General features: G+C 43.5%; 1 protein-coding gene across 4 annotated transcripts in view; it reads right to left on the reverse strand.

The window, feature by feature from the left end:
* The window catches only part of ARHGAP44 (Rho GTPase activating protein 44), a 199512-nt gene that overhangs the window by 75461 nt on the left and 106154 nt on the right, over positions 1-17897 (reverse strand). For all 4 annotated transcript variants that reach the window (XM_012806023.2, XM_012806025.2, XM_003791080.3 and 1 more), the window contains exons 2-4: positions 14026-14065; positions 13201-13305; positions 3382-3458 (exon numbers count right to left, since the gene is read on the reverse strand). In XM_012806023.2, the coding sequence (XP_012661477.1) occupies positions 3382-3458; positions 13201-13305; positions 14026-14065 (222 nt within the window). The remainder of the gene's footprint in view (positions 1-3381; positions 3459-13200; positions 13306-14025; positions 14066-17897) is intronic.

The following is a 17897-nucleotide window of genomic DNA, read 5'->3' on the forward strand; positions in this document are numbered from 1 at the left end:
ACTATTTCTTTGTGTTCAACACGTTCCTTCTAGTTATGTAAAACTATACTGTACATACTATTCACAACAGCCATCCTACTGTGGTATAAAATGCTAGAACTTACATCCCATAACAAATCTCCCCTATTCTCTCTTTACCCCTCCCCTTCCTGGCCTTTGCTCTACTTTTTACTTCTATGAGATGCATTTTTTTTGGACACAGAGTCTCACTATGTCACGCTCAGTAGAGTGTCGTGGCATCAGCAACCTCCAACTCTTGGGCTTCAGTGATTCTCTTGCCTCAGCCTCCCAAGTAGCTGGGACTACAGGTGCGTGCCAAATGCCCAGCTATTTTTTTGTTGCAATTGTTATTGTTGTTTAGCAGGCCCAGGCCAGGCTGGAACCGACCACCTTCAGTGTATGTGGCTGGCACCTTATCCACTGAGCTACGGGTGCCGCCCTGAGATCTTTTTTTTCTTTAGGAGAACACATAGTGTTTTACCTTCTGTTCCTGGCTCATTTCACTTAACAGAACATCCTCCAGTAGCAGCTACGTTGCTGTGAATGACAGAATTTCATGCTTTTTTATGGCTGAGTAGCATTCTCTGCTGTATGAATACCACATTTTCTTTATGCATTTATCTTTTGATTCCACAGGTTGATTCCACATCCTGGCTATTATGAATGATGCTGCAGTGAACACGTAGATCCTGGCGTCTCTTTGATACACTCCGATTCCTTTCCTTTGGATGCATTCCCCGTGGTGGGAGGGCTGAACCACAAGATATTTCTCCTTGTGTTTTTTGAGGAACCTCCGTACTCTTCTCCACAGTGGCTGGACTAGTTTATATTCCTACCACAATGTATAAGAATTCCCTCTTCTCCACATCCTCACAGGCATTCGTTATTTTTTGCCTTTTTTACACTAGCCATGCTGAGGTGAGATGATACCTCACCGTGGTTTTGAGCTGCATTTCCCTGTTGATTAGTGATGCTGAACATTTCTGCATATACAATTTTTGGTATGTCTTCTTCTGAGATATGTATGTCTGTTTAGATCAATTGCCAATGTTTATTTATTCTTTTAACATTTTTCTCTTAACAACATTTTTGTTGTTGTTGTTATTGTTGTTTTTTGAGACAGAATCTTACTCTGTTGCCCTGGATAGAGTGCGGTGGTGTCATCACAGCTCACAGCAACCTCAAACTCTTGGGCTCTAGTGATCCTCTTGCCTCAGCCTCCCGAGCAGGTGGGACCACAGGCGCCCATCACAATGCCTGACTATGTATTTTTTATTTCAGATTAATATGAAGGTACAAATGACTAGGTTATATTATTTGCATTCAATTGCGAATTTTTAAATCAAATTGTTTCCTTGCTACTGAGACGTTTGAGTTACTTATGTAGCCTGGATGTTTTTCTCCTGTTAGATGAGAAGTCTGCACATGTTCTACCCCATCCCATACTTTGCCTTTTCACTCTCTGTAATCTTTTCTGTGCAGAAGCTTCTTCATTTGACTTAATCCCATTTGCTGGCCTTTGCTTCTGTCACCTGTGCTTTGAGGGCTTGTTCATTTCTTTTCTCAGACCAATGTCCTGAAGCATTTCCTCTGTTTTATCCTAGTCTTCTTATCATTTCAGTCCTTACATTTAGATGTGCAATCTCTTTGAGTTGATTTTTATATGGGGTGAGAGGTGGGGGTCTAGTTCCATTCTTCTGTATATGGACATCCAGTTTTTCCAGTACCCCAGTGAGTGCTTTTGGCACTTTGTCAAAAATCAGTTCACTGTAGGGCAGTGCTGGTAGTTCAGTAGGTAGGGCGCCGGCCACAGACACCAAGGCTGGAGGGTTTGCACCTGGCCTGGGCCAGCTAAACAACAATGACAACTGCAACAAAAACATAGCTGGGCATTGTGGTGGGCACCTGTAGTCCCAGCTACTTGGGAGGCTGAGGCAAGAGAATCACTTAAGTATAAGAGTTTGAGGTTGCTGTGAACTGTGACACTATGGCACTCTACTGACAAAATAGTGAGAGTCTGTCTCAAAAAAAAAAAAAGAAAATCAGTTCATTGCTGATAAGTGAATTAATTTCTGGGTTGTCTATTTTGTTCCATTGGTCTATGTGTCTGTTCATATGCTTGTGCCATGCTGTTTGGGTTACTACAGCTTTGTAGTATATTTAGAGGTCTGGTGGTATGAGTCCACCAACTTTGTTTTTTTTTGCTCTGGATTGCATTGGCTAGTCAAGGTCTTTTGTGGTTCTATGCAATTTTTAGGATTTTTTTCCTATTTCTATGAAAAATGACATTGGTATTTTATTTTATTTTATTTATTTATTTAGAGACAGAGTCTCACTTTGTCGCTCTGGGTAGAGTGCCATGGCATCACAGTTCAAAGCAACCTCCAGCTCTTGGGCTTAGGCAATTCTCTTGCCTCAGCCTCCCAAGTAGCTGGGACTACAGGCACCTGCCACAATACCCAGGTAGACACTGGTATTTTCACAGGGATCGCACTGAATCTACAGATTACTTTGGGTAGCATCAAGTTCACCAATTCTTTATTTTTATATTATTTCCAGTTTACTTCAATGAACATTTAAAAATTATCAACATAATAATTTTTAAGTCCTGTTTGTTTTTTATTCTTTTCATTCTTTTTTCATATTGTTTTTGGTCAAGAATTATTTTTCCTTTAGTTTGTATTTCATTTTAAACAGTCATTTCATTTTTTCATATTGTTCCATGATTGCTCGTCCTTAGTGTGTGATTCTACGACTCACTGTGTCTGCCGACGCTCTCTCATGGGGCTGTTTTTAGTTTGTTTTATTGTGAACTCAAAATCAGCAAGCCCTGCTCTCCTGGGAATCCTGTAAGTTCCAACACCTGACAATGGGAGGTTTCACATTTGCTTCCGTGACAGCCCTCCATGGAGCACACTCCATGAGAAATGCAAAAATGATGAACTTCATTACTCATTAGGGAAACCCAAATCAAGGCCATAATGAGATACCAGTTCACACTCATTAAGATGGTTATAACAATATTAATAATTAAAAAAAACTCAGAAAATAAATACTGGTGAGCATGTGCAGAAATGAATTCAAATGCATCACCAGTGGACAATTCAAGCAGCACAATGCTGTGAAAGTTCAGCAGTGTGGCCATTGCCCTTTACCAATTGTATGTTAGCCTCTCCATGTGGGCCCTGTCCTCATACAGAGCCAATAACTTTAGAGCCAAAGGGTTTTGATTTCTCACCAGTAACATTTTCTTCTTCTCCATCCAAGTCTCCAACTAGAACTCAGGTGTCCTCACTGCCTCCCTGAGGAGTTCTAATCCCTTTTTTAATGGATGGGGATTTACCTAGATTTGGCACCAATACATGCAAGGTATCATCTTACCCAAGAAGTGTGTCATCTCCCAGGATAGCCGACCCCTCCATCAGACACTGAGCCAGTGTTGTCAGAGGCAACTTTTTCTGAAAAGAAAACAAATGGTGTAATGAAAACTACTTTCAATAGTCACCCGATGATGTTAAAATGGCAAAAAGGCAACTATTTGCCTAGGTATTATTATATTAAGTAAGAAACAAACTCACTTTAAAATGTTTATACCTAAAGATTCACATTATATAGTGATGGGTTAGGCTTAGAGATATCAAAATTCAGAAAATGAAAACTGAATTAAATTTGTCTCTTTAGAAAGGAAGCCTAAGGCTTGTGTGCTGCATGTTAAAATGAAGCAGAATAGCAAGAAGGAAAAAGAAGAACATTTCAAAATCATGTTAACAAAGATTTGAGCCATGTAAACATAATTTTTAAATATCAATATCTTTCTTGAAAAGAATATTAGCCCTATTTTATAAATGAGGCACCGTATGGTCAAAAGGGAGAAAACTGTTCACCCACAATCACATGGCAAAGGAAGAAGACATCAAAATAAAGGTACACTCCATAGAAGATATAAAAATGGCCAATAAGAATACAAAAAGGTGATGAACTTCATTACTCATTAGAGAATCCCAGATCAAGGCCACAATGAGACACCACTTCACACTCATTAAGATGGTTATAGCAATATCAATGATAATTTAAAAAGAAAACAGAAAATAAATACTGGTGAGCACATGCAGAAATGAACCCAAATGTATTACCAGTGGGAATTTAAAATTGTGCAATGCTCTGAAAGTTTAGTAGTATGTCAATAAGTTAAAAAGAATTTCTGTACAGCATGCTTGCGGGGCAGTGTGTGTGTGTACGGATGTATGTGAGTGTCTGTTTTAAAGTGTCTGAAAGCATATTCAAACTGAAACGTGTACACACATGCGAGAAACACTCCAAAAAAGTAGGAACAACTCAGAAATCTGTTGATGGATAAATGGATTAACAAAGGTCGAATATCCAGGCATACTGGGAATGCTAAGTAGGGACCATTATTCAGACATAAAGAGGAATGAAGTTGTGATAGGCCGCAACATGGACCAGCGCTGCAGACATCATGCAGATAACAGCAAAACAAGCCAGACACGAAAGGACACACACTGCATGATTCTATTTATAGGAAATATCCAGAATAAGCATCTTGTTAGAGACAGAAAGTGGCATAGTCTTTCTCAGGGAGCTGTGAGGGGAGGAGGGAATGCAGAAGGAGGCTTAATGGGCACCGGGTTTCCTTTGGGGATGGTGAAGACCTTCTGGAATTAGATAGTGGTGACAGCTGCAAGACTGTAAATGTTAAGACCTCACTGTAGAGGGAGGGAAGGGCAAGTGCTACCGCAGGAGTATAGCAGGACCTATTCTTTTCTCGCTGAGTACCGACCGGCCCTCTCCTTCCTGAGCTCAGACCAAACAGCACATGCAGACAAAACGCAGAGCAAGCACAAGGTAAGAGCTGCTGGCATCCCCTCAGGTCCTCCAGTCTGCACAGCTGCAAAGGGGGTCTGCAAAAGAAAGTGGCCCATGCCCAGCCCAGAGCCTCCTGGTGTCACTATTACGAGGGAGCTTCCAAGGTACTTCATTCACTAACTTGGTATCTGTGGAGGGCTGGTGCATGCCAGTGGTAAAGTGGTGGACCTCAAGAATCAACGTCATCATGACTTGCCCTAAGTCTCTTTCCATCTGACTGTTCTGCACCCTCTGAGATCCTTCACAGCCAACTGGCCAATATCAGGAGGTTTCCCTGGAGTCTGAGAGTCATTTTAGCTCATGCAAATATTATCAAAGCCAAGGAGGCGGCTGTGGGAACCCCCTTATGGCCGGTCAGTCAGAAACACAAAAGGCCAGGATTTGCAACTGGCATCTGAAAGGGGGTGAACGGTCTTGCGGGACAGAGTCCTCAAGCTGTGGGTCCCTTCCCAACTCCATGTGGACATGTCAGAACTGAACTGAACTGTGGGAAACCCAGCTGGTGTTTGGAAAGTTGGAGAATTGCTTGGGGTGGGAGAAACACCCACATCTGTCCTCACAGAAGTGTGTGTGAGAGTACAGAGAAACAGGGTGTGTTCGTCACAGAAAAAAGCAGAACATTCCGGCTATAACCTCAGAGAAAGGGCACAGGTCAAGACCTTGGTTCTTGACAAGGGGTGATTTTGCCCTCCGGGAGTCATCTGGCAACATCTGGAGACATTTGTGATTGTCACAGTATGGGGGATGCTATTGGCACCCAGTGGACAGAGGCCAGGGATGCTGCTACGTGTCCTACGATGCACACAACAGTCTCCTACAACAAAGACTTGCCAGGCTCCCAGTGTCAACAGCACGAGGTTGAGAAAACTAGTTGAATTGGCAAGTTCCTAAAAGATCCAACTAACCAATCCATGAAGACACTCTACCCCGAATGTCAGACCGTGCAGTCGTGATACTGGCCAGCTCACGTAAAAAGACCATTTTGGTTTATGATGAACATTTGCACTCCCATAACTGTCCTTCAGGATAAGACTTTCAGAATCTTTCCGAAATCCAAGAAAGGAGCAAGTGAGGATCTTGCCTATCATGAAGGGGACTCTTAATGCCCTAGGAGTCAACGTCCTTTGGAGAAATTTATCCACCAGGAGGACAGCAGAGTTTTTCCAAATGTGAAAAAAGACTAGTTTGATTTGTCCTATTAGTGCATTGAGCAGAAAACGGTGCCAATGGGTGATAGAAAAATGAAGGTCAAACTCCACAGGATGAGAACAGCCACTGGAGGACCCCAAGGCTGACTGAGAGGCTGACCAGAGGCTCAGAGGGAGCATGGTGAGGGGAGAGCAAGGCATCTGTTCTACAAAATTCAGACTGGGAAACAGAGTTTGAAGTGCAGGGCTGGAGGTGCCCTGCTCCTCACCCAGGGTAAGCGACATCATTTTCTCCTCATTTCAATCCTCCAACATCCTCATGGACAATTCCGAGATGACTTTAGGTAGCAAAGAGGACAGTATTAAGAGATAAAGTACCAAAAATTAGGAAAAGTATTCCTGTTTCCACTCCTTTTTCATTTTTTAAATGTTTAACAAGATGCATAACCTTTCTCTTTTTCTTTTTTCTTGCTCTCTATCAAATGAATGAATAAATTTTTGAGTACAAAATATATGCATATGTGTGGCATAAAACTAGCAGGTGCTGGAAGGTGCATAGCAAAGTCTCCTTTCCACCCCATCTCCCAACCACCGAGTTCCCCTCACCAGAGACCATGGTAGTGACCAGATTTTTATTGATCCATAAATATTCTGAACAAATTCATTTTAAATAAAAAAAAAAAAATTGTTGTAAAGATGGGGTTTCACTATGTCACCCAGGCTGGTCTTGGGTGAACTCCTGGCCTCAAGCAATCCTTCCTCTTCAGCCTCCCAAAGTGCTCAAATTTCACAGGTGTGAGCCGCCACGCCCAGTTTGACATCCAATTTTATGTGTATGTGTGTGTGTCCACTTTTAGTGACCATTTCCCCTACAAATATTAGCATATTACATGCATGACTCTGTGCTTCACTTTCCTTTCCACGTAAGGATGTCTATCTTTCTATCATGTCCCATCATTACATACAGAGCTGTCTTTTTTAAAGTTTTATTTTAATGGCAACATAGATCACTGAATAATGCAATTGACAAAATACGTTTACTCAAGTCCTCTATTGATGGGGTACCAACTGTCATTCCAGGAGAGATACTGATATGAATTTGAAGGCTTAGATTCCATGGGTGGGAAAAGGGGGATTCTAGGTAAAACTTGGTGGAAATTATTGATGAGTTTTTATTTGTATCAATGCTTTAAGTATCAACAAGTTAAAAGGATGTCACCAGATGACCAGAGAAAAGAAGAAATGGATTAAGGAGGTGTATCTTCATATCAAAAGGGAATAAGGCATCAGACCAAAGGCATTAGATAAGAAATGAAGAGCCTGTAGCATCTAACAAATTATACGTTTCTAAAGAAATTCTCGACATGAAGGAGAAATTGATGGTTCAACATACGCCAAGCATTGTAGCAATCTCATATACCCTGGTGCTCTCTGTAATTAAGGTATTATTTATTTGCTCACTTCCCCAACACTTTGGTCACTCCCACTTCATGTACAAGACCATCCAGTCTCCAAAGGATTAAATTCCCCAAAGATCTAGAAAGCTGCTGAAATTTGTTTGCCTCTGCTGCCAAAGATCTATGCTGGGTGACACCAGTCCTGATCTGATATTGCCCATGTGGGAATATCTTATCAAACTTCATGTTGCATGATGATTTTCAGGGTCCAAGAGACGCCATTAAAATAAACTTTCCCCTGGTTCTAGCAGATAAACTCCTATGAATTAAGAGATGGAAACAGAACGTCCCAAGATTTGGGTGCAGTCACTGTGACCTATGAGAGATAGGTTCTCTCTTAAAAATCACCTTGGCATATGCAGCGCAGTTTGTAGGGTGACTCAGGTAGAAAGGTCTCATTCTAATACCTACCTGATCCCCAAACATGCACACATACTATCATATTCCTTACCTCCCAAAAATGTTATCTACTATCCTAGCCCAGGCAACTGGCTCTTCTGTGGTTCACACCCCAAAAGACAAAGCCCAAGATTTTTGCTCAGGGTTCAATAGTTCAGTTGGGCTACTTCAGCCCAATCGAAGTGGGGCCGTTGCTGACAGCAGCAGGTTAATTTCCTTCGTATTAAGCTCAGCACTGTGCTGGGCATGAGCATGCATTACCTTGTTGAATTCCCAAATACCCTACTGGGTAAAAAATCATTATTTCTCTTATTTCCCAAATGAAGAAACTAAGGCTTACAAGGTAATTAACTTGCCCAAGGTCAGGCAAAATCAGAAAGCAACACAACTTGGCTTCACTCCCTCGGGCAATCAGATTTGGAGCTGCACCTCAGAAGCACCGAGCTAAATTGCCCATTACAGAACAGGAAGGATTTGAATTGGCAAGCTAGCGTGTTCAGGCTGGTGCCTGAAATACTCACAGACCAGCCATTCAAGACATGAACCTATTTTTGGTCTCTGCTCCATTATGGCAGGTCCTGTTTTAGGCACTGGGAACACACCCGATGGAGAGAGGAGATCTGTGCTTCCTTATCAGGGATGGGAATGGGTGATCACAGCAATTTCAGATAATAATATGCACTACAAAGAAAACAATAGGGTGATAGGATTGGGGTGAGAAGAAACGGCAAACATATAATCAGGAGGTCAGGGAAAGGCTCCAAGCCTGAAATGCTGGGTAAAAGCATTCCCCATGGAAGGCAGACCAAGTGCGAGGGTTGGAGAGGGCTGAGAGAGGGCCGTGTGCGGTGCCAGGCCAGCAGAGGCAGAGACCCACCAAGAGGCGGGGAGCAGCAGCCCTAAGATGCGGTGGGAGACACATCCTTAAGGTCCAGGGGGCTGAGGTAAGGAGTAGGGATGGTATTCCACAAGGGAAATCCTTGGGTGAGATTCAGGCAGGAGAGTGACATCATCTAATTTCCATTTAAATGTTGGCTCAGCAGCTGCAGAGAAGGAGGACAGGAGGGGGTTGGAGTAGAAGACGTGACAGGAACCTCTGTGTTCAGGAAGAGATGACAGCTGCTTGGACCAGGGTGGTAAGTGTTGAAACAGAATGGAAACTGTTTGGTGGAAGAGCCGGCGAGCAGGATGTGGGGGGCAAGAAGGGAAGAAGTCAGAATGGTGCCTGGGATTTGGGAGCAGCAAGCACATGGACCTACAGTACCTCCCTCTACCACATTGCCGCTGCCTGCTTTGCTGGGTCCTCCTCCCATCAAAGCTGGAAATGCTGCGATTTCTAGGGGGCTTGGGTTTAAGGGCCATTTGTCTTCTCACCCAGTATCTTCTCCCCTGTGACCTCAGCAACTCTGTGGATTCAACAGCAGCTCAAGGCAGAGACCACAAAACCTCTGTCCCCTCTTCACACTCCCACTTCCACTCAATCACCAAGCCCTTCACGCTCCACCTCCAGGGTCTACCACAAACCCTCCTTTCTGTCCATCTTCATGGCCCCCACAGCATCTCACCTGGATCCTTCCCACACTGGTGCAATCAGCCTCCACTCCAGGAATTAATTATCTGTACCATTATCAGCACATCTGATCATGTCACTGTCAAAACCTTGGCTTTCTTCTGCTTTGAGGGACAAAGTCCAAATCCTCACCATGGCCTACAAAGTCTGCTCAATCCCCTGAAGTCCCATCTCACATTACACCTCCTCATTTTCTACTGTGGAGAGGAGGTTGTGAGGCGGCAGGGCCCCTACAGCCTAGGAACATTCAGGGAATGAACCCCCAACTGCTTCTCCTCCATTCCCCAAACAACCATACTCCTTCCTTCATGCTTCCTCTGCCAGAAGTCACATAGCTCTTTCTTTGTCTAGTTAACTATGCAGGGATCCTCCTGATCTTTCCCCGGCTTACTTCTTGTCATATGTTAATTAAGTTGAGTAGAAACTATTAACAAGATGATTTGTCTTTATTGAAGTCATTTACATTTTCAAATTATATTTTAAGGCCAAAAATTTGTCTTTTGTTTATGCTATTTCCCCATATTGTCTATGCTACTTCCCCTGACAACCTTGTACAGATACTATGAAATCAAGCTGATTTTGTGCTTTGGTGCTAGCTGCAGCCATCCCCTCAGTCAGTCCTCCCAGTGCCATCTTTTGGCTCTGTCTCTTCTCTTGTGCTGTATTTTCCTCAGTCCCCACCAATCCCACTCTGGTTTGCTCCCCTTCTCCGTGCTGGTGTGCAACACTCTACATGGGCAGTCCCCAAGTTATAAACATCCACTGACGTAGGACTCACACTTAACGGATGGAGGCTATCAGAGGTGATAGGTAAATGTGCCTGTTCCAACTTACATACAAATTCAACCTAAGAACAAACCTACAGAACCTATCTTGTTCATTACCTGGGCATTGCCTATAGTTCAGTTACTTTGGCCACCTGTATAGGCGAAAGGCCTATATGCCTCTGGCCAAAAAAGCTATTTGAGACAGAGCAGTGAAAAGACTTTGTGGAGGCATACTTGTGAGAAACTGAGGCAGAATCCCATATGGCCAGGTTAGTTGAGGGCGTAAAAACCCCCTGACTTAAGGCCCATGTGGGAGCGGAGGTTTGCACACAAATTTCTATATGCCCTAGAAGTTTCTTTATGCCTTGTTTTAAAGATTGAAGTAACTACCTCCAAATGGTGAGGTCAGTAGGACAGATTTTCAAACTGTCTCTTTCCTTCATAGCCATAGGCTTCATCAGATAGCAACATGTTCTCCATTAAGTTATGTTAAACTGGGTTATGTTGAAAGGGTTATGTTAAAAGGTGTATGTTGGGGGGATTATCAGATTACTAAGGAGGAGCTACTTACAAGGTAGACATAAGATGTTTAAATGGATTAATGAAGTCATTGATGTCCAATGCACATGTGCAGAGAGAAATCATTGATGTACAGTGCACATGTGCAGAGGGATTGTGATGAATATTAATGAGGTCATTGATGTATAGCGTGCATGTACAAGATTGATTATATAAACCAACAGTAAATAAAGAAGCTCACCATTTTGCCTGAGCGAGCAAATGGTCACCTTTATTTAAAATACAATTTCAATAGGCATGCTTATTCACCGCAACATCACTTTTCCATGAGACCCTAACAGCAACAACCTGTGTGTTTCTCAAAGATGCCAAACTTCTTCCTGCCTCTGGGAACTTGGCATATGCCGCCTCCCCCCCATTCTAGAAGCACGTTCACCCCTTTTGGGGCTGCTACTGTTTACCTGCCCTTCATGGCCACTTCCCCAGGGAACTGTCTATAATTTACTTGCCAGCAAGCTATTCCTCTCAGCAGGAAGAGAGCTCAGCATGAATGTGTGCGGGTGTGACACCTGCTTCCCTACAGGAGGAGCTCCGGGACGACGCAGGTCCTAGATGGCTTACTCAGTACTTGGCTCACACACAGCCCTGCATGGCAGACTCAATGCTTTCCAAGTATTTGTCGAATAAGGTGGAGAAACTCTTTCACACGCCAACAGTTTATTTGTTGGAAATGCAAGGACTTCGACAGACACCTTCCTTACGCTGAAAAACTTGTTTTGAATGAGCAGCTATTAGCCTGGACTACAGCCGGCAAAATGGAAGTCTAATTCACATCCTTCCTGTCTCCATCTCACATAAGAAACCCAGTTTTACTTACTCAGTACCCACAGGACAATAACGCTTTTTCTGGTCACTAGATAGTGGTAACCAAATCCCACTTTCTGCTCATCCCCATTTGACAGTCAGCCACAATTTTCAGGGCCAAACATTTAAAGGTATGTGGTAAACATTTAGGTGCTGGAAACCACAGCTATGTGGCTAAAGAGCAAACTCAAATAACAGTGCAGAAGGTGGCATGGACCACTTAGGGACTCTTACTGAAAACTCCACCTTATTCTGGAAAAGTAGTGCTAGTACTAATCCACCTCCCAAGACCAAAGGCTGGTTCTAAGCCCCTGGTGGTGACATTCAGATGCTACTCTTTTTTTGTTTTTTTGCAGTTTTTGGCCAGGGCTGGGTTTGAACCCACCACCTCAAGCATATAGAGCTGGCGCCCTACTCCTTTGAGCCACAGGCGCCACCCTCAGATGCTACTCTTACTACCACAACATAGTGGACTTTGGACTATTTTAAAACCAGTGCTTCCTGGAGCAAAAGAAAGAACACAGATCAAAGGCAGGCGAGGCCCAACCTGCCCCCACCGTCCCCCCATTAGATACTGGTTTGATAAAAAGGTTTCATGTCAAATAGTCTTTCAGACTCTCCCAGTAGCCTATGCAGCCGCCCCTTCTGAAATTTTTGATACATGCAGAATTATTTCTATACATATTTTTCAGAGCAGTGAAAGTTTCATTTATACCACACACAAGTGACTCCGGCTAGGAATATTAAGAAAGAAGAAATCAGGGGCAGGAAGAGAAGAAGGAAAGATTGAGGGAGGAAGCCAAACAGGTTTTGCAGTAGTCAGTGATGGGAGGACTGGAGCACGTGGGGACGTGGAAGCCAATAACTCCACGTCAGAAAAAAACCCAACAGAAACCAAATGTAGACTATACAACTCAAAGAAGGAGGAAAACGGATCTAGATGGCAAATCCCCTGTAATGAAGCCACATATAAGCATGTCTTTTAATCTCTGGTGACTATTGAGGGGGAGGCACCTGCAATGACTTCACACCTCAGATGGCTGAGTGGCCTCACATTGTGTGATGCCCGTAATCACTAATTACAAAGGCATTAGAGTAGCCTGGTTTAGCAAGCTCTCTTTATTGACTCATAATAGCAAAAATGATTTTCTGAGGGCCCTGATAGGTCACTTGTAACCTCTAAAACTACAGTATAATTTATTTTTTCCATGAGATCTTAAGATGCTGAATGGAATCTATGAATGAGCTGAATCAAGGGTAAGATATCCACCAAGGATAAAGCTTCCTTAGAAGTGGGATGTGGAGCATGCTCCTGCCGCCCCCTTCCCCTGGTCGCATCATCCTGGGGAGGATGGCACGTGGGACCCAAACATTGCCTAGGGAGGGAGGGGATGTTTCAGGTGGGGCTAAAAAGCAAGAACAGTCAGAGGCCGGTCATGCTGCAGAAACAGGCAGCTGGGGCTGCTGGGCTGTGTGCAGACACACAGTGGCTACACAGACAGCTACACCAAATAGGGCTCCAAGAGTGAGATCCCTGTCCTCAGTGGGCAGTGGGCAAGGTTTAAGATGCTTGGGGTAAGGAGGGCACTTACAGAGCGCTTGTCGGCTTCTGCCCCTTGCTGCCCCTGCAGACACGCGGTCAGCTTCTTGTGCGTGCTGTGGGACACCTGCTTCACCAGCTCCAGACGCTTCTCCACCTAAAGACACAACAGGAGTGGTGCTACTTCAGAGGGCCGGGGCGGGGGAATGGGGCTGTTGGGCTGGATGATCAGGGCTTATCTTTCCACAGAGACAAGGACACCTGGGAGAAAACTTCAGCCATAGAGAACGGGAGAGACAGTGATCACAGACTCTGGACCTCTCCTGCTAACTGTGTGATGAAATTATTTTATTTATTTATTTATTTATTATTTATTTAGAGACAGAGTCTCACTCTGTTGCCCTGGGTAGAGTGCTGTAGCATCATAGCTCACAGCAATCTCAAAATCCTGGGTTCAGGCTAGCCTCCTGCCTCAGCCTCCCAAGTAGCTGGGACTACAGGCATGTGCCACAACACCTGGCTTAACACCAATTCTTAACAGAAACAGGGTCTCGCTCTGCTCAAGCTGGTCTCAAACTCCTGAGCTCAAATGATCCCTCTGCCTCAGCCTCCCAGAGGGCTAGGATTGCAGGTGTGAGCCACTATGCTTAGCCTGATAAAGTGACTTTAAATTTCTCTGGAAAGATCTTCTTACATAAACCAGCACTCAATATGTAAAGCACTGTTGTAGAAGACCAAAAAAAAAAAAAAAAATTGTATCTCTCAACAGTTTGTTTGAGGAGTAGCTGGAGCAGTTTTAACAGCTGTGGGGATGGCTTAGTTTTAAAAGGGAAAACATGTTTGGTGTCCATGAGCCCAGAGTCAGTGTCAGCCTTACCTGAAGAAGGTCTTCACTCAGAACTTCAGTCTTTTCAGCCCTAAAGAGAACATAAGAAATACATCAGTGAGAAAACTAAAAGGGCACCTTCATAATCACTCTCCAGTCTCTTCAATACTAGAAAAACAGAGACATTAGTAGCAGACTTCTCACAATAGACTGGGGACAGGACTGGCATTTACAAGGAAACTCAAAAAACCAGAGCACCAGCAACCTTTGGCAAAGAGGAATCTCTGACGGTCTTCTGGTTAAAGACTGGAACATGGATTAATAACAATAAACATACTTTTTTGTTCCCCGACAAATCTATTTTTTTAAGTAGCAAAATTAAGGTTTCTTTACCCATCGCCCTTCCCCCACCCTCAGCAAGTAACCTCATCTGCAGAAATCTGAGATGGGATCAATAAACAACAAACAAATGGATGGTATTGAGTCCTGGCAACCAGCACAAATGCCGCTACCAAGGTCTGGCTGTAAGTGTTGGGTCTACTGTAGGGTGACCAGACGTCTCGCTTTTCAACACTTTGTCCCGCGTCCCGCAGCATTTTAAAAAAGTCCCGATTTTTGGAAAGAATGCACGAATGGGCTGGAGAACAAGAAGGGAATATACGGTTTTCCGCCACCATATGGCTATTTCGCCAGAATATGAGTTTTATATTATTTTTGTTAATTTTATAATGTTAAATGTAATAAATAATTGCTGAGAAGTGATTATCAAGAACTGCTTATCAAAGTTTGCCTTGTTGTCAGGCTCTGCCCGGCGTCCTCCCCTACCCAGCGCCATGTTGTCCAGCCTTACAGATGTTAGAATCTGGTCACCCTAGTCTACTGGAAAGTCTAGACCTTAAACCTGAGATTTCCACATTAGGGAAAAGACTCAGATGTGGAAAGAAGCCGCCCACCTGACCTGCTAGCGTCCCCGGCCTCACATCAGGGGTAATGCAAACCCCTCCATCTAATGTGTGCTGTCCATCTCCTCTCTGCTTGTTTCTCTCTCACACACACACAGCCCCCTGCAAATTCACATGAAAACAAATCAAGACATTTTTGATCAATAAACACTGAAAGATTTTTAATGAGGATGACAAAAGTCAAAGATACTGTGAAACAGAAATTTACAAGTACAGGCCCATCCGAGTGTCGGACATCAGATCACAAGCACTTTCCCACTCCATGGCATCTCCATCCTGTTCTCACGACAGTTTGAAACACACACATACACACCCCCAGTATTCTGAAATTTGAAAAAAATGCATCAGCCCCCAAAGAATATATCTACCGACATACATGCCCATACGTGGACCTCAATGTGAGAAGCGGTAAATGAGGGTAAGCAGAAGTATGAGGCTGAGATCAACACGAAGCCACGGTAACTTCAGGGTGGTGTCAGAAGAGGAGCAAATCGTCAATACTTAAGAGTCAGAGAAAGAAAGAAGAAACCACATATAAAGAGCCTGAAGGACTTCGACTACTGGAATTAGCAAAGACTGTAACATATGTAGGAAATATCGAAGAACAAACAATACATGATATTAAAACATAAGCGACTGAGCTCTGCTTCCACGAAGATGCATAAATATATCTCAGTAATTCCTCTTGCTAATACAAGTAAACACCTAGGACAGTGTATATAAAACAAGCACAAGAAGCCTCTGAAAAGGTGAGAGAAGCAATGCTGGCTGGGCACATCCAGACCCTGGAATGAAAGGGTGAGGATGTTTTGCTTCACATTTATAGACTTAGAGCTCAAGAAATGAGCAACTCAGCCCGGTGCCATGTCTCACTCACGCCTGGGGTCCTAGCACTCTGCGAGGCCGAGGCAGGCGGAGTGCTTGAGCTCAAGAGTTTGAGACCAGCTTAAGCAAGAGCAAGACTCCATCTGTACAAAAAATTAAAAAAGGAGCCAGTGTTATGGCACATGCCTGTAGTCACAGCTACTTGGGAGGCTGAGGCAGGAGGATCATGCTGCTGTGAACTATGTAACTACGTGACACTATAGCAGTCTAGCCTGGGCAACAGAGTGAGACTCAGTCTCAAAAAAAAAGAAAAGAAATGAGCAACCTAAAACAGGCGCAAACAAAAGGCGCCTCAACAAAAGCCTGGTCTCAGTAGATAAAGGATGGAGAAAGGGGTAGCTGTGCAAGATAGAAAATTTTTAGGCAATAAATGCTCACAGCAGCCAAACACCACAAAAAAACTTGTCCTGTTCTACTCATACTAGCAAAAGCTGAGTGGAGAGGCCAGGCTTCTGCCCTTGCCAGGCTGTAACACCCAGCTCTGTCGCCTCATCAGGGTGTGAATGTCAAAGAATGTCAAGTGGGGGAGGGATATTTATCACTGCTGGGCAGTGACAAAGCCCAGCCTCTTCTGCTGTAGGGACAGACACCTATCTACTCCCACCAGTGACAATGAAGCTTCCCCTCTCCCCCACTAGGATGGTACCACAGAAGGCCTATGGACAGCAGGCCTTCAGTCTGACGCTCAGTAGTAACAAGGCCACTCCCTCCCACAGCCTCAGTGGCACCGTGGGGGGAGGGGAGGAGCAACCAGGAGGCACTTCTCCCTCCCAGTCAGGGAGGCAGCAGAGAGGCCAGTGGGAACCACATCCCTCCGTGAAGGGTCAATGACAGCCAAGTGGGAATCAGGACTTCTCCTTGGCACAAAGACAGTGGCACTCCTCCTTCCCCTACTGGAATGGTTTAGAGAAAAGCCAGCTACAAGACAAAGTTTAAATGACATCCTGAGTCTCATAATACCTGCGATGTGCAGATTTCAGTTAAAAATTACTCATCATGTGGAGAACTAGAGAAAAGATAAACTAAATGAAAAAAAAAATCAATAGATGCGCCGACTAAGAGCATTCGTGATAAAAGTGCTTCAATGTGCAGCTATGAACACACTTAAATAAAAAAATAGAAACAAACTTTAGACCTGAAAAATCCAGCAATCTTAAAAAAAAAATTAGTGAATGGGTTCAATAGCCCAATGGAGGCAAAAGAAGAAGAAAGGATCTGTGAACTAGAACAAAAAGTAATAGAAATGTTCCCGTCTGAGCAACAGAGCAAAAATAAACCAAACAAATCGGCAAATGAAAAAGCCTCAGGGACCCATGGGACTGTAACAAAAGATCAAATATCATCAGCGTTCCAGAAGAAGAAGAGGGGAAAGGTAGGCTAAAAGATATAAAATTAAAAACTCAAAGAAGTAATGGCTAAAAACCCCCCAAATTTGGCAAAAAGTCACAACCCTACATGTCTAAAAAGCTGATCAAATCCCAATGAGGATCTTCTAAGCACAAAGAAATCTTCACCAAGATTCACCATAATCCAAACTTCTAAAAACTACAGCTAAATCTCTAAAATAGGAGACATATGCGGTACTGTAATGATAGGGGGAAAATAATTAGAATGACATCAGATTGCTCAGAAAACATTTGGAGAAGAAAAGAAAGGGGCACAACATTTTTCAAGGGTTGAAAGAAAGTAAGTGTCCACCTAGAATTCTACATCCAACGAAAATATTCTTCAGGGGCGGCGCCTGTAGCTCAAAGGAGTAGGGCGCCAGCCCCATGCCAGAGGTGGTGGGTTCAAGCCCAGCCCTGGCCAAAATCTGAAAAAAAAAAAAAATACACACACACACACACACACATATATATATATTCTTTAGGTGTGAAGGGGAAATCAAAACAATCTCAAATTATTTATTTATTTATTTTTATTAAATGATAGCTGTATACATTAATGCAAACATGGGGTACAGTGTAGTGTTTTCACATCCAACTCGAAATATTTTCATCAAACTGGTTAACATAGACTTCATGTCATTTACTCAGTTATTGTGTTAAAACATTCATACTCTAGTTCTAGAAAAGT

The sequence above is a fragment of the Otolemur garnettii genome, unplaced genomic scaffold (assembly GCF_000181295.1).
Source record: "Otolemur garnettii isolate 467f Iridium unplaced genomic scaffold, OtoGar3 scaffold00046, whole genome shotgun sequence".
Classification (NCBI taxonomy): domain Eukaryota; kingdom Metazoa; phylum Chordata; class Mammalia; order Primates; family Galagidae; genus Otolemur; species Otolemur garnettii.